The sequence below is a fragment of the Hydra viridissima genome, unplaced genomic scaffold (assembly GCF_058129835.1).
Source record: "Hydra viridissima isolate aposymbiotic clone 2 unplaced genomic scaffold, HvirCarnegie_v1 scaffold_10, whole genome shotgun sequence".
NCBI lineage: Eukaryota > Metazoa > Cnidaria > Hydrozoa > Anthoathecata > Hydridae > Hydra > Hydra viridissima.
The window spans coordinates 9,327,741-9,347,351 of NW_028324309.1; the positions used below are offsets into that span (position 1 = coordinate 9,327,741).

Here is a 19,611-nt window from a genome sequence, read left to right on the forward strand (position 1 = left end):
TATTTAAGCCAAAATTAAAGATACAATAAAGTTTATAAATAGAGTTTTGCTTACAATTTTTTTTTAAAAATTTAAAAGAGTTAAGAACACAGCTTTTAAAACATGCAATTTGAGAAGTTCTCAGAAAATATTTAAATTAAAAAAAAAAATTTGCTAAGAATATCTATAAATTTTTAAGTATTTTCAATATTTATTCAATATATAGAAAATGATTTTAACAATTATAACAAAGATATTTTGAAGAAACTTTTAATCAATTAAATATAGTTTCAGTGATGTTTAATTAGGGTAACTATACTAATTAGGAAAAAAAAAAAATTAAATAAAATAAAGCTAAAATGTTACTCAACCTATATGTTTATCCTCTGGAGAAACAAATCGATCTGTTACTCAATCTATATATCACTCTTCTGGAGAAAATAGTTCAGTGTTCTCAATCTATATGTCAATCCTCTTGAAAAACAAAGCCATGAGTGCCAATTTTTTCTAAAGTTTGATTTTCATTCTAGAAGTAAAGGAATACAAACCTTTATTTCGGAATGAAAATCAAACCCTTATATTTTAAAGTTTTTTAATCGTTTCTGAACAAAAAAATTGTAGGCATGTCTTATATATGAGCAGTATTAAAGGTCTCCAAGCAGAGTATTTTGAAGTTGGCTGTTTTTATCCACCACGTCACAAGAAAGTATCAAGTTTTTTAATATAATAGCCCTAAATTATAACTTTTTTTATTGGATAAAATATTTCATTAAAAAAAGAATTATTCAGAAATTTATATAAAAGCTCTATTGTCTTCTTATATGTTCATGTATTTAATTGTATGGGGCAAACTCAGATTTTGCTTGTTAGTGTATATATGTATATATATGTATATATGAATATGTATGTATGTATGTATGTATGTATGTATGTATGTATGTATGTATGTATGTATGTATGTATGTATGTATGTATGTATGTATGTATATACAATGCATTTATTTATTTTTCAACAAGAAAAATCCAAAAATGTTTTTGATGCCTCAGTTTTTTTTATTTTACAACAATTTACATGTTGCATTTTCTAAAAAAGTTTAACTTAAGAATTGGTTGCTATTATTTAGAATAAGCTACTAAAAACCTAATTTTATTAGGGTTTTATAATGATTAAATCATATTACAAATAATAAAAGTTGTTTCAGTCTGGATTTTGCTTTTAACTTCTATTATTATTATTTTTTTCTAGATCTATAAGATTACTCATAATGTCTGAAAATATATCATTCAAAATAATATATTGTGCACATTTCTACAGATTAAAAATTGATTTTAGTACCAGTTATGTCACTCAACTGGCAAGTAATTCTTATAAGAAACTAAAATATCAGTGAATGTTTTGTTAACTTATTTTTGATAGCCTATAAACAAGTAAAAAAAGTCATGAATGAAGATATATTCATCATAGAAGGAAGTAGTGTGCAAAAGGTAATTCATAAGGTTTAATCATAAAGTTTTTCATGTATAGATTTCCTATCAATCTATTAGATCAATACCTTGGATTAATGTAAAAAAAAAAAAAAAAAAAAAAAAAAACAATTACACTGATTTCTTTGTTACTCAAAATAACTGTATGTTACAATTTTGATTTGTATAGGATATGTTTTCTACTTCTGAAAAATCTTCTAATCAATGTAAGCCTGAGTTGATTTGTCGTTTTCTTTTATGATGGAGTTTATTATTAAATTCAGCTCTACATACTGGAGATAAACTGATGCTAGTATGAAGATTTTATGTTTTAGAAAAAATGGGAATATTTGATTTGTTGTCTTTTAGATAAAAAAGAAGCTACAGAACTACGGCATAAAGTTAACCAATTAGAATTCAACTTAGCTGAACAGTCTGCAGTTCATAATAAAGAGGTTAATGTGATCTTTAAATTAGTTGTAATGATAAATTTTCTCAGCTAACACATTGTTGAAAAAAAGAAATAGTCTATAAAAATTGCTTTATTTTACCCAAATCTAACTATGTGCACTCCAAATGAAATCAAAAGGTTTGTGGTGATCTTTTTAAAGGTCAAATTAATTATCATTATTAATATTACCGTTTTTCATAATTACTGGTAGCGGTAAAACCTCGGTTTTTGACATTTTTATTACCGGTAAAACCGGTAATTTAAAGTTTTTTCAAACAAATAAAAAAAGGCTTGAAATGCAGCAAACCGACTTATAATTAACACAGATTTATATCACATAAAGTTAGTCTCATATTAAGCTCAAAACAATACATCCACTTTCAGATATTACAGTTAAATATCACAAAAAAAGAGCTTAAAAAGTTTAAATAAACTCAAATTCTATAGATTGACTAATATAACATTAAACACAGTTGTTAGGCATTCAATACAGAAATTACTGCTGATTGCTGAGCTTTTTTCAACAAAAAATAAGCTCATAAAATGCATAAGGCATCAAGAGTATTATCATTCAAGCTTGATCTGAGTTTTGTAACAAAAAGACCACTGGCTGAGTAAGAACGTTCAGCTTCAACACTAGTTACTTGTATACCCATCAAGGCATTATACAGCATTTCTAAGTTGTTGTGCGAGTTTTTGTCACCTCAAAAACGGCCATTTCCTTCAACAGTGATTTGGAACTGGTGCCCACTCTCATCCTCTTTGAACTAGAGGGACACTTCAAAGCATCCTTAATAGACTGTTCCAAAGCATCCTTAATAGACTGTTCCAAAAGTTCATCAATATTGGGTATTTCTTGACATTCTTCTTCCGATTTATCTTCATCTTCGTAGCTCTCCTCAAACAGACGACAGAATAATTTGGCAGCAGTATTTGCAAGGGCATTTCGTTTCATTTGTGGAGTGTCAAAGATGTCTGTACTTTGCCCTTGCTTGTCCAAGGCCTCTGAATCGTTTAAATAAATCAATAGATTTATTATATCAGGATTTCTTCTTTCCTTTATTCTTTTGACTAACATTTCTAATAACTCTTTGCTGAAAGTTGAATTCTGCATGCTCAATTTAAGGCAAATAAACTTCAGAATCTGATCACTTGAAATCAATGTTGCATCTCGTCTACATAAAGCTTCTGTTTCTGTCCCACTTTTACTAGTTCTAGGGCTGCAATCAATTCTTCAAGTGTATTAAATTCTTCATCGGAGAAGCTTATTTCACTAGAAATTTTGATCAAGGACATCTTGATAGGCTTCTTTAGCTTAACAAATCAAGACATCATGTCCACCAAACTATTCCACCTAGTTTTTGAGTCAAGTATAAGCGATAATTTTTTTTTAAACTCAGCTAGAACATGCTTTTGAAGAATATCATCGTTTTTGACAGGGGACTTGCGAAACAGGCGTACACAACATCTTACTTTTGAAATAATGTGTCTCAGATCTTGACGGACTTCAGGGGGTTGATCATCTTCAATTACTACCTGAAAGTGTCAGTAACTAAGATGATTTTTTTAATAAAAATAATCTTATTTAGATGCCTTATACTTTTGAATAATTATATATAATACTTACCTGTAATCCAACACCTTCTTCATCTTCATAATCGCTGTCATCAGAGATGGAAATATCATCAAGTGCAAAATCTTCTTCATCGAGATCAGGAATGACTTCTTGGACCGGAGTTCTTTTGTATAAAACATCACAGACTGCTAAGTGGATGCCATGTGCCAAGCACAATTGATGGGTTGGTAAAATAGCTTTTCCAAATTTTTTCATTACAGCAGCTCCATCAGTTGTAGCTGCCACAATATCAGAGTCCAGACAAGTTCCAAATTCTTTTAGCTTTTCTATAACAATGGTCACAGCTTTATCCGCTGGCATTGAGCCAAAAATTCTTACCATTTCCAAATTTCAATGCCGATTCTTGACATGAACATTGATATTAATAAACCTTCTGTTACGAGATGATGTGTATTCATCAAGAGTAATGCTAAAACAAATTTTGTCTTTCTTCATTTCTTCAAACTGCTTTTTATAAATGTCTTTACCCTCAAGACAGTGCTTCATAATAATTGCTTTGATCGATTTTGCATCTTTTGGCAAGTGGTATCCTTGAGCTCCAAATGCCGCTCTTAAATGTTGACTTTTTGCCAGTACTCGAATTGGTAATCCATCAATGGCAACTAACTTGGACAAGACAACTGCCAAGGAATCTTTTTGGGTCACGAAGAAGTGATCAATTTTTCCAATTTTTTGTTCAACTTTGGCTGATACTTGTTTCATAGCATCGGCCTCGATATGATGCATTAATTTGAGATGAGATCTCATACCACTGGTAGATCCACCTTTGCACTTGATTTCTTTGCTACAAGTTTTGCACTTCGCCAGCTGCAGATCCTTGCTGTGTAAGAAGTGCTTCCATACCTCGGAATTATTGTTTCCTGCAACAAAGGTCATCTTCGTGTTTATTGCTTTTTCATCAAAGAACTGCTTTCTCTCACTGTGTTGCGTCTTTTAGTTGCCAAATTAAATAGAAAGCAAAATACCAAATTGTTTAATTAACAAAATATCATTTTTAAAACCACGGTAATAGATTGAGAAAAAACTGGTAATATTTGGGAATAAAAATTACCGGTAAAAACCGGTTTCTCATTACCGGTTTCCATGCCCTTTAACTCATCTTTTTGAATAAGTTTGCCTGGATCAGTTTTAAAGCTTGCAGATCAGTGTAAGAAAAAGTACTTGAAGTTAATTCATAGTTATAATTTTTCTGTGTGGAATGAGTTTAAATTTTTTTGTTAGAATATATAAACATGCCAAAACCTAAAATGATGATGAAAAGCACTTAATATTTATACTTACTAATTATAATAAAAATCAAATCTTAAAATTGATTAACTCTGGCATTTGTTGAACTCAAAGAGCATTGTTAAAAGTTTCACAGTTTCAAAAATGATAACTTGGAACTGTTAATGTTTTGCATGTTGATTTATGTCTTTTATATTTTATTTGCAGATTGGAATTTTGCAAGAAAGTATTGCAAAGTTGAATGCCTCATTCGAAAAAAACGAAGTTCTTCGTCAAAAATTAGAGTATGAACTTGCATCTAGCAACCAAAAATTTAGTCAATTGAAGCGCTCTGCAGCAAAGAAAGAAGAAGAGCTAGAAGCTGTTATCATAGAGTTAAAAGGTATTTGTTCCCTGTTTTTGACTTTGACCCTTTATATAAATATTTTAGCTATATACAACTTGATATGTTAAGCTTTTCTGGCAAAGTAAGAATTCCCAACCCTACCCTTCTAGTTTAGGTCCATCATCCTAGATGGTTAGTAAGTAAGAATTCCCTCCTCTACTAATTTAGGTTGCTTCTAATTAAAGTATCATCCTAGGTGGTTAGTAAAATTAACTTTTAAAAAATGTGTTCACTGCAATTTGCATTCTAACCTAGTCAGCATAACTAGGGTAGAACTAATATATTCTCAAATGATGTGATCTAAAAATACTGAAAAAAGTTAGTACAAAAGATTTGGTTTCTTTAAACAATTAAAGCAAAGAAATGTATGATTACATTTTAAATCTATTTTTGATTTAAATATTATTTCAATTTTAGAGCAAGTTATGAAAAATAATGAAATAATTCAAGAGAAAGAAAAACAGCTTCATAACTTCACCATTTCAATCCAAACAGAAGGCAAAGTGTTTTTAGAGCAAATACAGATAAAAGATGCAATAATCTCAGAGCTGAAAAAAGAAAATGAAGTTTTATACGATCAGAAAATGAATGGTGATAACATATGTATTGCTGTTAAGAAGTAAGTTTTGCTAAAAGTTTGTATTAAAATTAAAATTACAATAAAATGTTAAAATTCACAGGATTTCTTTTTTTTCCTTTAGACAAATTAAAGAGCATCGTAAAGAGTGCAAGATGTTACAAAGTATTTAATATTTCAGTATTTTTAAAATTTTTTTTCAATATTCTAAGATATTAATATAAAAAATATTGTTTCCTCAATAGTTCTTTCTGTTAATTCAGCACTTGTAAATTAAGACCAAAAAAAATTTAGGAATATTTTTGTTTAGAGCAACTTCTTAGTAACAATGAATTCATAAAAAAGCTTGAGAAAGAACACAGTATGGAAAAAGATGAAAAGCAAGAAACATCAAAGCTTCTTCAAGTACTTTATCTTTTATAAAACAGATAGAAATATATAGAAATTTAATAAATAAAAATATAAATTTTTAAAAGTATAAAAAAAAAGCTAATTAAAAAAGATTTTATTAGCGTATGATTATGCAACAACTTTTGGAGCACTGAATCTGAAAAACTTTTTCATTTTTTTTCATAAGCTCTTGTTGTGTTGCTTGAAAGTGATGGTTTATTTTGAGCACATTAGCAAATCATGAGATTTCAAAGTATTGAGAGGGGGATAAAACAACTATTTTATGGAACTTTTTACAGATTTGCTTCATTTTGGAAATTTTATCATTTCATTTGCTTTTACAGCTCTAAGTCATGATTTTTAGGCTAAATAGATATATTTTATTGGAGGAAAACTAAAACTAACCAACGAAGAACAAGTACCATTTTTAGATTCAGCACTCTAAAATTTATCTAAAGTAGTCCTAAAATTGTCTACAACAAAATATGTTTTGGCATGTATTGTTGTAAATGTAGCAAAATGCAGAAATTCCATTTGTTTTAGTTTCTTTAATTTTTAGAATTTGAATAAACAAATCAAGAATCTTGAAGAGGAGTTACAACATGAACATGCTACTCAATTAAAATTAAAGAATGAAGCAGAAACTTTACAGGTTCAGTTTTTTTTTTTTTATGAAATTCAAATGTGCTTAAGCATTATTTAATGTAAATTTCACAATTTAATTACACTTTATTTAGTTTTAATGCATTTTTTGTGTTCATTTTCTTTTTGTTCATTTTCTTTGTGATCATTTTCTTTATATTCATTTTGTTTTTGCTCATTAGTTAACTGTAAAAGAGCTTAATAGCCTTTTATCAGCAGAGTCATTACATTACAAAAAATCTGTAAAAAACTTAGATGATCTCACAGAAAAATATAAGTATGTATTCTCAATGAACACTTTTATTGAAAGACTATAAAATTTATCTTTTTTCTTATAAAACTGAAGGAAGTGGCTTATTTAAATGCTTGATTGTCTTCTAATTTTTTTTAGTTTTTTTTTATTTTTATTTTTATTTTTTTAAATTTCCTAGTTTTCATTGGAAGCTATTATATATTCATTACTTCTTTTTGTGTAATTGTTTGGCTCTATAAAAGAGAATTGGTTTCTACCAATTCCAATGAAGTAAACATTCACAATCAATTGAAAATTGTTCACTCCAAACTTCTGGACGATCATAAACTTATTCAAGATTCATTGAGCAAGTTAAAAGAACAATATATATCAGACAACAAAAAAATCATGGAAGAATTAGCAAGTAAGACAAAAGATGTTGCAGATGCCAATGTGGATGTGTCTATATACAAAAAAAATCTAAATGAAGTTCAAAAAGAACTAACAGAGGTAAACAAATTTTAATTTCTATTTCTAGATTGCGACTTTATAATCTAACCTGTTTTAACAAGAACTTCAAAAAAATTATCCTTGGTTACAAAAATTTAATTTTGTTCCTTACATACACATTCTTTTATTTCAAAGTTTGATTGCTGGTTGTTTTTTTATCATAAATAAGCCATGAAATAGTTATTGAAAATCTCAAGCAAAAAAAAAAAGTTATAAAATCTAAAAAAATTATCAAATTAAACAATCTATTAGTTATGACCAGTTGGTTGTCAAAATTTTGGAAGTGTAGAAGTAATTTTTTTGTTGTTGTTATTCACTTAGGGTAATTCAAACTAAAAGTGTTACTTTGGGAAAGATTAGTACTTAAATGCAGTTTTTAAGTTACCTTGAGCACATGAACTGCTGTTGACAATTAAGTAAAAGAATACATATACTTAGATAGAAAAAAATAATACATATGCTTTTAGTATTAAGTGAGAAAGAGAGAATTTAATATAATGAAATTTTATAAATGTAGCAAGAGAAACTGAAATGAAATGTCTATCAGAAATTTAAATTTTTCTGATAAATTTCTCATCTTAGTTTTATAAAATATGGCAAAATGAAAAACCAAAAAATTTCCAATTATAATTTTTGAAAAATATAAATAATAAATAAAAATGTGTTTGTTTTTAGTGTAAAAGAAAGTTGCTAGAGATGGAGAAAATTTATACAAAAAAATGCAAGTTGATTGCAGAGGATCTCAAAAATGTTTTGTATTCATACAAAATTTCTGATTTATGTGATTTCTCAGGTAAATGGGAATTTTACTGTTATTTTATTAGTGTTATCAGTCAACTGCCACTGATTAATAACTGTCCTGAAATATCAAAATTTGTGCTGAAATATGTCATTAATAGCCTTAACAGTATCTATCTGGTAATGGTAGTGACTACCTCAGCAAAACAGTTTTAAAACATCATTGTCATCACAGAAAAAAGTTTTTGATATTGTAGATTATTGTAGATTATTGTAGGCATCTTAAAAGTTTATTGTCATCATAAACAAAAAATTTTGTCATTGCAGATAAAAAGTTTGGTAATCACAGACAAAAAATGTTATCATCTTTTAATATTTTTTTTTAGAGATTTTTGATTTAAATGATTTGGTTGCTTGTATCAAACAAGTGTTCAATGACTACCAAGTTAACATGGCAAAATTAGAAGGAAAAGTAAAAATATTTATACAAATATTTTTAAAGTTTCAGTCTGCAAGTTGCTGAGTTGTTATTATTGTTTTTTATTATTTAAACAGATAAAGGATGATGATGCCTTACTTAAAAAACTGGCTGCTGACAATAAAACACAAAAAGAAATAGTGTGTGATAAAAATATGCTTATAGAGGTAAAAAAAAATACTCTTATACTAATAAAATAATAATAAAATATACTTGTTTTACTTAGTATTTGTTATTCTTTCTGTTCAGTTGTTGAAAACTTCATAAAATTTTAGATGTTTCTTGTGCAGCTATTTAATCTTATTAGATTATATTACATCTGCGTTGAATTACATGGTTGATCATAAAGTTGCACCAAAGGAATGAATCATATATATATATATATATATATATATATATATATATATATATATATATATATATATATATTCATTTATTCTTCTTTAACATTTTTTTAAGAATTTACATATGTAATCATTACTAAAATCAATGTGTAATTTTTTATTCATTATTCATGGTTGTTTTTTTTAGCTATTGATAAAAGTTAGTAAATTGAATAGTTATCCAAAAAAAAAATTAAATCTCTTTATAACAAAAACTTGGCCAATTCCTCACACTATGATTTTCCTTATTTGTGGTCTGACAAAGACCAGCATTGACATTTCTATTTGAAAGTTTTAGAACAAGATCTTGGAAGTATTTGAAAGCTGATGATTTGTTGCCTAATGCTCTAAAAAATTGTTTCATGAGCCTTAGCCTAATGTCTAGTGGTGGTATCAATATCTTTGAAGGGTCTATAAGCGATTCCCTTTTGATATTGTTCATTCCTACAGAGAATATAGTCAACTATAACTAGTCCTTTCTATGGTAATACACTTTAACATTCCAACTATTCTACAGATAAAAGAAACATGGAACCTCATAAACCTGTCTTGGAGACCCATCAGAAATAAAAAGGTCATCAGAGACTTCAAAACGCCGTTTTGAAGTCTCTGACAACCTTCTAGTTATTGTTATCATATTTTAAGACAATATTTTGTACTGTAGTCCTCTTTCCCAGCATTAAGCTTGGTAAGACCAAAGCTCCTGATCAGATTTACTCAGCACTGCATGTGAATCATGAACATTCTAGAAAATAGGTGAATTTCAAAATATCTTGTACTGACTATAAAACAATTTTTTTTTTTTTTTGGATTAGTGGTCATTTTCTATATATTTCAGATTTAGGAACAGAAAAACATACTTTAAACCCAAGGTTAGAGAAAAAGTTCAATTTTGCTACATAGTTTAAATGACCATATGATTGATTCTGGTAACAGTTTTCTGCCTATTTGCTCAGAATCTCGTTTTAGAATTTTTTTGGAATATTTATTATCAGTATATATTTTTTATTGTTAATTTTTTTTTTTTTTAAATAAATAAATCAAATTTAAATTAAAATGATTCCAGATCAAAGAGTTAATAATAAGATAATTGGTGATTAACTAAATTGATTAAACAAGCATGCTATCACTTAATTTCTACTACATATTTAAATAAATATTGGAGAAATAAGCCAATTATTTTTGTGTTGATAATATCTTTCTAAAGAATGCAACATGGTTGACTTGCAACCTCAAATAGATACTTTTAATGATTCTTTACAGGTAATTAGCTTGTATTACAATAATTTTTTATTTAATTAAAAATATACTTTTATTCATTTTTATTATCCATTAAGTCAGTATCAAGAGCAGCTTTTCTATGTTATAAAAAATAAAAGAAATTTTCATGCAAAATTTTTGAAGTTTTTAAAATTTTTAAGTAGTATTTAAATTTTATATCTCTCAGTTTTGTTTTCAGTTCTAAACATTTTGAAAATGTTTTAAAGACCAACAATTGCAAGTACTTAAAAAGCAAATAGAATTTTCCAAATACAATAAAACTGAAAACTGAGGAGTATTAATAATAAAAATAAAATAATGATTAAAAAATAAAACTGAATAGTATTAATAATAAACTTTGGATTTAAAGGAAACTGAAAAAGAGTTGATAAATTCTAAAAACTACATCGCAAGAAACCAAGTCTTTTGTACTGAACTAGAGGAGAAGATTAAACAAATGATAACTAATGAGAATTTACTTCAAGAAGATTTAAAAGACAAACATGAAAAGGTTATAATTGTTTTTTTTAAAATATTTTATAAATAAAAGTAATTTTTGACTGTTCATGATATTTAAAGTGATAAATATAAAGATATAAAAATAAATAAATCTTCTTCAAATTTAATACAGCAGATGAATAAAAGACTTTTAAGTTTTAAACTAAATACAAAATTCAAACCTTAAAATGAAAGAGTTCAAAAGAAACTATGTTGCGTATAAGTATTGAGAGTAGGGTAAGTTTGCAAGAGATTGCTGTACTTGAGGAAAAACTAAATTTATCTCATGATTTACAGACTTTCAATATAATGTGATTTACCAAGTGGAATTTTTCTTTTAGTGGAGAGATGGGCAACTCCAGAAATTAGTGAAAGTGTAACCCATGGCAAAAAGTAGAAAGTTTCTGTTTTTGCCATTTTAAAATCAAAAAATATTTGTCAAAAAATGTTGTTGTGTTATTTTCTCTACATATTTGGATTCAGCACCCTAAAAAATGGTTAGGTACTGATTTTCAGATATTTTTTTCCACTAGAATTTGAATTATTCAAAAAAAAGGTGTTGCTATAAAGTCTATCATGGCGGATGTGAACAAAAAATATTGCCTTTTAGGCTAAATTTCAAAACATAACTTTTAACCCATTTGGAGTAGGGAGCTCAAATTTTGCATTTTTTCATGTTTCATGGATAGGTTCCACAGGTTAAAATTTAATGGGAATCTGAGGGTTGGGTGAAATGACTGTCCTACTTCTACATTGAATTACCCTGTTAGGATATCATGCTTTTTAATTAATGGCAAAAGGCATTTATTTAAATATTCTTCTACATACAAATCTGAGCTCAAAATCATGGTGCACTTTTTGAACTACAAGTATTGTGATTGTTTGCCATACAAGGAACTTGGGAGTAAATTTTATAATCAAATCAAATGTCAACTTGTGACAACAAAGAATTTTGAAGAAAAATTTCCAATTCTTTATCTTGGTTTAATATCTGATTACTCATTTTAACTCAATAACAATGATAACAGTAACAGTAATAATATAATAATAACAATGATACTTAACACCAATTTATTCAGACAAGAATACATTAGCTTCCTTCTGCAAAAAAAATTACAAAAAGTTGTTAATAGTTTTTGAGTAATTAACAATTAAAGAGTGCTGAATTTCACTTTTTGTTTTCTCAACGAAAAATTGATGTCCCCATGTGAGTAGGTGTAAAATTATCATTTTTTTTTAAATTTTAAACTGAAGTGTTTTGTAGAGAATATATAAAATTGCTGCATTATTAATAGAATGTTTTTTGCATTCTCAATTGCTGCAATAAGCTTCTTGTGCTTGCATATATTAGCTTCTAAAGTAAAATAAAATAAAATAAATGATTTAATTATAGTATATAAAAAAAAGTATTTATGCAATAAAACGTATTGAAATTTACAGTTATGGTATATATTCTAACTATGTAAGTATTATCTTTGAAAAAAGTTGATATTATTGTTGATTATTATTGAAATTATTTTGCTGCTGTTGTTTTAAAAACAATATCTTTTATAGTAGTTAGTTTGTAAATTTAAATCTTTTGAAGATTGCCTGAAAAATAACAAAATTTTTTAATAAAAACTATTATATGTTCTATAAAATAAATAGTAGTCTGCAGTTTTGGTAAAGTTCTCAAGTAAAGATTTAATTAAAGCAAAACTTTATTTAACTTTGTTCACATTTTTATTTTTGTATAATTGTATCATGTTTAAATGATATATTTTATCATATATTTTATTGTTTATAAAAAAAAACACAAAGACAGCAATAAACATGATGTACTTGGCAGAATGACAGGTTAGGCAATCTCTTCTTCATTTAGACATGGCTATCTGTCATAAAATATGTCCATTTTCCTTTTTCAGATGGCTAACACATTATATTTTTATTATGTATTATACTTTTTTCTCTAAACCACAATATTTGTTTTATACACTTGTTGTAAAACATGCTGAAAATTCCTTTTGTGCAGAACTTCAAGAATCGTACTAATAAGTTCTTGTCCAACACTATAATGTAAAATATAAAGAACAATTTTAATCAAATGATGGCCATCAAAGTTAATACTATTACTTTAATTATGTGTAAGTCAAGCTACAGTGCTTTATATACAAGTGGCAATCTCTTCCAGATTTACCTTATGTTATTTCAGAGAAATAGTTTTTAAATTTTAAGTTTAGATCCACCATTTTAGTTGTATTAATAATTCTAAGACTTTCATTATGTCATATTTCACTAAGTTTAAATACAATTATAATGATTTGTTTCTTGCAGATAAGTGCTTTAAAAATTGAAAATAACTTACAGAAAGAGGTAATTGTTAATAATGATAATTATTTTATTTTTTATTTTTTACTTTTTTTTGTTAATGACTATTTAATTTCTAATTATTTACTGATTTGAAGATACTAGTTTGAAGATACTGATTTGAAGATACTTGCTTACAACTAGATGATATTTTTAGGATATGGTAGATTTTCTGCGAATGATCTGCATTTTATTTGGTCATGATTTTGAATTAGTAGACCCTAGTATTGTTGGCATTCAAAGGTCAAAAGATATTTTACTAAATCATTTGAGAGAAAAAGTAGTTTTTTATAAAGATCTCTCAAAGAATGTATGTACCATTTGGTCTCTAATAATCTTGAGCTTTTTTTTTTTTTTGTCAACCTTCTGATTGCTTTAGATTTTGAATCATTTTTTGCTGAATTGTCAGTTATTTGTAAACTTTCATTATTATTTTAGGTCTTAGAATTTGAAAAAGAGCTTACTTCAAAAAATGAAACTTTTTTGCAGCAGAAACATGCACTTAATCAATTGCAGAATCTTAACACACAGGTTCTTACCATGGTATGCAATATTTTACTTTGTATATTGAAGTCCTTGTGATATATTATTGACTTGATTGCCATCTTTTTAAACTTAGATAAGTAATTTATCAAGTTTAAACAGCTATGAATATAGCTTTTATTGGTCTTAGATATTTTTTTTAAAGCAAAATATAAAAAAACTTTTCTATTGATGCTTATAAATGTCTTTCCGTCATTTGGAGTTAAATTTCTGTTAAAAAATAAAATGCTATAGGATAGAAGATATGCTAAATGTACTTTTTTATTTATCTGTTAAGTAAAGCTATTTTACAATTTTATTAATGTTCCAAGTTGTGAACTAGTACATATTATTTAAAGTCAAATAAGCTGCATATAGTTAAACTATTTCTCTTTTTTCTGTTTTTATCTTATGTAAAAACTTAAGATTTTTATTCTCAAATTTTATTTTATTTTATTTTATTTTTTATGTTTACACTAAGACCAAAAAAGGATTGCTAAATGAAAAAGAAACTTGGCTTAGGGAAAAAGACTTTTTGATTAAAAAAAATATAGAAGAAAAAAAAGATGTTCAAGAAGCTTGTGAACTTGCTTTAAAAAAGAACCTTGAGGTATTTTGTTTTAAACATTTCCCTTGTTTATTATCCTTTGAGAGCAAGATTATTCTGAGTACTGAAATAAAAGTTTTAAAATTTTGAGGTTTTTTCTGATGATCAATAAATTTTTTTTCCCTTAATACTTTTTGTTCTGCAAAGTTAAAATTTTAAGGGGTTAAAAATTGAATTAAAAATTTGTGATATGTACAGAAAAAAATAAGTTATCTTGAATCATTTTGCTATTAATTATTATTCATTGATTATTTTTTAACTATTTCTTTATACACTTTACATTGATATGTGGTTGATATTGAGATAAGACAAAGTTGCATGCATTAGTTACAATCCAAGCATTACTTACAATCCAATCCAATTTTTCTCAGTATAAAAAATTACTTTTAACTGCGATGGTTTTGGCTACTATTTGTAATTTTGTTTCCCTGCAGATTATTTCCTTTGTTATTGTGGTTAGTTCTTCTAATCTACTTATTTCAAATTAACAAGAAAATAATTCACAGGGAAACAAAATCAAAAGCAGTGGTTAAAGTTTTTTCCAGCTACTTAAATTTGATCTTTTTTAGCATCAAGTTGTTTTACAAGAATCACTTCAAAATCATAAATTAGCTTTTGATAAAATGAAAGAGTATCAAAAGAATCTTGTAGAAGACAATGAACTTCTTAGAATAGCTCTCACAGTTATTACAGGTGGTTTTTGGGGATATTTTGTAAATAATCAGTATTTATTGATGGAGAAAGCCATCCAAGGAACTATGATAAAATATTTATTGAATTTTAAAGACAAAATCATATTTTTGAATGAAACATTAAATGCTGAAATGTGCTTTAATAGTAAAATTGAGCAACAATTTACAGGCATATTTAGATTTAGATTAGTTGTTATAGCAGTAATGGTTGTGAATAGACTTTTATGCTGGAAGCAATCTACATTAACCACGAAATATTCTTACAAAGGAAAAATATATTGCAGTGAAAATAACATGTTATCATGGTTGAACAGTAGGCAGTATGAACATGCCGCTAAGCTTGCTGCTTTACCTATTTTTAAAAAAATGCAACAAATTGAAGTGAATCTAAATTCTTCAGGTAATTCTTACTATTTCTAAGAGTAAGCATATCCTTATGATTGATTGACTTCTTATGATTGGTTTATCATCCTTATGATTTTATCTTATTATTTTACATTTGTTTATCTAGAAACAAGTGAAATTTCAATAATTATGGATTGAGTTGTCAATTTTTTTCACAAAAGTAAAATATTACTCAGGAAAATGTTCAGAAAGAAAAGAATTCCTCTATGAATTCTTTATAAATTCCTTTATGAATTCAAAAGATCTATGATCTTTAATTGAATACTACTTTTTCTCTTTACATAGATCTTGTAGATATAGTGGGTTCATGCTTCTGTGAATATTGTGATATTGTGCAAAAACAATATCCAATGAATATGAAAAAATCATCATTAATAGAATTACTTGGTAATGGTTTAAAGAGTTTGCTTCAATCTCGAAACAACTTTACAAATAGCAATGTGAGCACTTTTACTTTTCTGTTACATTTTCATGGGTGACATGTTGGGTATCAATGATAATTTAAGTATGAATGTTTTATGTAAGGTTTATGTTACAGCTGTTTATTTTTTTACATACCTTTAGTTTTTGGAATATAAATTTATCACCAACCAATCTAAAGTCAATCATTTAAACACAGTTTATTTTGTAATTTGTTAGTTGTTTACTTAAATAAAATGTCTTTTTTATTCTTATCAAGATAACTAAACTCTGTACTCTGCACATTCTCTGTAATATTTTATGTTTTATCAAAAGATTTTTTGAAATCAAAGTTTTACTTTTAAAAATACTTCATCCTCGTTATAATGGATAATTTAAAAAGTTTATTTACAAACATTCCAGCTCATGAGAGCTCCTAATTGCAGTAATTTTGAATGTACAAACTACTTTAGTATTTTACCTTATTATTTTCAGCTTTTTAAACAATTTTATAGGAATTCATTTTTTTGAACTCTGATCATGAATATCGATTGTTAAAACTAATAGAAAAGAAGTTTTTTTTAAATGACAAATGATGTGTAGTGCACATGTTTCCTTGTCAAATATATACTAGAATTAAAGTTTACTTTAGTATTTTTTTCAATTAATATATTTGAACAAAATATGTTTGCATTTTATTATATTATACTTTGACAAAATTCCTATTATAAATAGATAAAATAGTATTATTAAAAGTTGTTAACTTGATTTAAAATCTGCTTTTTCATCAGGATTCGGTTTTGTCACTGAACAGTATGATTCTTCAATTTACGCAAAGACTACACACGACAGAGTTAGAGCGAAAAAATTTACTTAGAGAAAAAAAACATTTTGTAAACTTTAATAATAAAATGGAAAAATCATTGTTAAAGGAAAAAGAACACAATTCTGCTTTACAGACTCAAGAAAAGAAATTAAGAGATAAGGTAGGATTATGTATTAAAAATATTGTTTTAGTATTTTGACATATTTAATGAAGTTCAAATGGATTAAATAGACAATCAGTTAATCAACAATAAGAACAAAAACTCTTCATTTAAATGTTTGGAAGAAACAAAGAAGTTAAACTAAGGTAATTTTAGTGCAGTGATTGCTAAGAGGGCGCATTAAATTTAGTGCAGTCATTGCTAAGAGGGTGCATTAAGAAAAAGATACATTGAAGTTATCTTGTATATTTTAATAATTTCTACACGGAATTAGTTTTAATTTATGCTGCTGCAACTAAAGGGAGAAAGCTATTGATCCAATCAAATAATTATGTTTTATGCACAAACAATTCCACATGGAAATAGTAAAGTTGGATTGGCTATATTGAAAAGTAAATTAAAGAACTTAATCTGATTATATAAAAAATTTATAGCACAAAATGTATAATATAAAGCAATAATTTAGTAATCAAGTTTATAATAATTTATTTTATAAGATACATGAACTTGAAGTTCAACTAAAGAGTACAGTAAAAGAAGAGAAGTTTCAGAATGTCTGTAGAAAACTTAGTGAAGCATTGAAGAAGGAAGAAGAACTTGAAACTATTTTCCAGGAGCAAACAAAAAAAATCAAAGAAATGACAGAAAAGTAAGACTTTTTCGTAAATTATCTTTTTATTGGTTTGTCAATATTCTATTTTTAAAAGGATTGGTAAATGTTTACATTTTTGATTTTTTTTTTTTTTTCTATTGAAACATTTTTTAAATTGAGCTTAATGTTTGTTAATGATCTATGTTTAAAATTTTTTTTTTTTATTTACATGACTAAAAGTTATTGAATACTTTTTGTTTTAAAATTTAAAGAAACTAGCAGACAAATTTTTTTTGTAGAAATAAAGATAGTTGCAGATAAAAAAGAACATACAAAGAAGCTATTAAAGATAAAGAAAAGTTAAATTTCTGCTATTTTTAGAATCAATATACACTCAGAGTTTTATTCTAAAAATGATATGCATGTCACTCAAGTAATGGAGGATTTGCTCACCTGCCAGTTAAAAGCAAAACAAGCTGAAGATAAAGTTACTGGATTGGTTGAAGTGATTAACAGAATAAGCCTAGAGAAAAAAACTCTTTCTCAAACACTGTCGCTAAAAAGTTTGGATGTAGAAAAACTTATCAGGTTTTAACTTGAACTTTTTTATTTTTTATTCAGAGCATGTTTTTTTTTTATATGATTTGCATGCATATTTATTGTTAGAATTTATTAGTTTTTTTTTTATTTATTAATTTCATAGTTTTTTTTTAATTTAAAATAAATTTTAAAAGTATACAAAATAACTTTTGAAAATAAACAAGAAAGGATTTTTATTTTTGATCATCTTTGTCTTTTTCCCCAATTCGTTAAAACGTTGTAATCATTTCTATTCTTTTCTCTTCTCCAGAGAACGAGATTCTTTAGTTTATTATCTACAGAATGTTGCCACTACAATTCATGAGAATAATATTCAAGTTCTTAAAAAGAAACCTTACACTATTGATATGGAGGTAGCTCTTTTAAAATTACCACCAGAAGTATTAACAACTTTGAATGAAACTCCAGAACTCCAAATTGTTCAGGTAGTTGTATAATAATTATAATGAGATATTTTGCTGATTTGTTGTTAATAAGTTAAGCAATATAAATACTCAGGATGCTCACTCAAGATACTGTTTTATGTTCTATCATACTAAAACTTGGAGCTTTTCCTTCAGTCACAAAGAAGGTGCCTTAAATGATGTTTTGACAATACCATGCTTAAATCTAAAATTATAAAGAGTTGGACATATTACTTATTAAGATGGACAATTTTCTTGTTTTTTTAACATATCACTTGTTCAATGGTTCAACATTTCTTTAGAAAACTGTAGACATGATTCTGTCAATTCAAAAAAATACTTTTTTTGAAATATCAAGATTGCGTTCTGAAAAACATTCAATGCGATCAAAAATTAATTTGCTTGAAAAAGATATCACTGCTCATAGAAAACATGTTGCTTTATTGAAAAAGCAGATGTCTGATGTCTGCCAAGTTGATCTTAAATACAGTCAAGATTCACAGTTTGAATCAGTGAGTAAAATATTTATGCTTAGATAATTTATGAGAAAAAATCAGCTTTAAAAAGGAAGCATTAAACTGCAACATTTGTGTTCTGAGTGAAGGAAAGTTTGTTAAGAGTTCAAAATGAAATTAAATATATGTGGTGTTATGCATTAAAGTGAATTGGTTGTGAATGCACATAAAAAAATGCTTTGTATTAATAAAAAGTTTTTTTTTGGTAAAAAGGAGCATCTAATCCGATTGTATGAGGAAAAAGTTTTTATTCCACTAAGGTAAGCAAAAAATGAGTTTAACATAAGTATTGCTGCAGAAATTTTTGGTTTACCAACTCATGTTTTTTTTTTTTTTTTTTTTTTTTTAAATTTTAGTATAAAGTTTAACAATAAGTCTTATGTTTGATTTTCATTACACTGCATAATCTTTTTATTTTACAGGGCTCAACATGAGGAATTTTAAATGGTTTTTTTTTTTATAAAGGAAGTATTATTGTTTATAGATTTTGCTAAGAAAACTTGTAAATATATGATTCAAAGATATTATCATAAAGCATTATATGTTGTATATTTATATTTTTAACATATTATTTAATGGTTTTTAGAAAGTTTTATGAGTAATATTTGTTTGATGATTTCTTTGTTTTTCTTTGTCTGGTTCTTTTTTAATTTTCCTTTAAAAACTTTTTAAATGAAGTTGATTTTGTTGCAA

At 26.4% G+C, this 19,611-nt stretch overlaps 1 protein-coding gene and 1 pseudogene across 3 annotated transcripts; one reads left to right on the top strand and one right to left on the bottom strand.

Annotated features, from left to right (window-relative positions):
* The first annotated feature begins 1,157 nt into the window (after positions 1–1,157).
* LOC145181347 (coiled-coil domain-containing protein 171-like) lies at positions 1,158–19,534 on the top strand. 3 transcript variants are annotated; one of them, XM_090099479.1, is made up of 27 exons: positions 1,158–1,464; positions 1,634–1,670; positions 1,813–1,898; positions 4,965–5,139; positions 5,560–5,761; positions 5,844–5,884; positions 6,030–6,124; positions 6,669–6,761; positions 6,934–7,028; positions 7,247–7,493; positions 8,169–8,286; positions 8,618–8,703; positions 8,787–8,876; positions 10,723–10,863; positions 13,164–13,202; positions 13,354–13,506; positions 13,635–13,739; positions 14,200–14,328; positions 14,895–15,417; positions 15,708–15,862; positions 16,613–16,807; positions 17,305–17,456; positions 17,781–17,987; positions 18,250–18,424; positions 18,706–18,915; positions 19,132–19,178; positions 19,341–19,534. In XM_090099479.1, the coding sequence occupies exons 1-27, from the start codon at positions 1,420–1,422 to the stop codon at positions 19,360–19,362; spliced, it is 3,663 nt and encodes a 1,220-aa protein (XP_089955605.1). In that variant the 5' UTR covers positions 1,158–1,419; the 3' UTR covers positions 19,363–19,534. The 3 variants fall into 3 exon arrangements, with proteins under 3 accessions (XP_089955605.1, XP_089955607.1, XP_089955606.1); XM_090099481.1 differs by having other exon boundaries at positions 1,224–1,464; positions 7,183–7,493; XM_090099480.1 differs by lacking the exon at positions 13,164–13,202 and having other exon boundaries at positions 1,224–1,464.
* Positions 2,431–4,406, bottom strand: LOC149883040 (uncharacterized; annotated as a pseudogene).
* Positions 19,535–19,611: the final 77 nt, after the last annotated feature.

Bases quoted from the DNA above. Each gene is read 5' to 3' on its own strand.
- LOC145181347 (XM_090099479.1), top strand. From the start codon at position 1,420: ATGAATGAAGATATATTCATCATAGAAGGAAGTAGTGTGCAAAAG. The intron at 1,899-4,964 runs GTTAATGTGATC...TTTTATTTGCAG, and splicing joins CTGCAGTTCATAATAAAGAG to ATTGGAATTTTGCAAGAAAG. The intron at 5,762-5,843 runs GTAAGTTTTGCT...TTTTTCCTTTAG, and splicing joins ATATGTATTGCTGTTAAGAA to ACAAATTAAAGAGCATCGTA.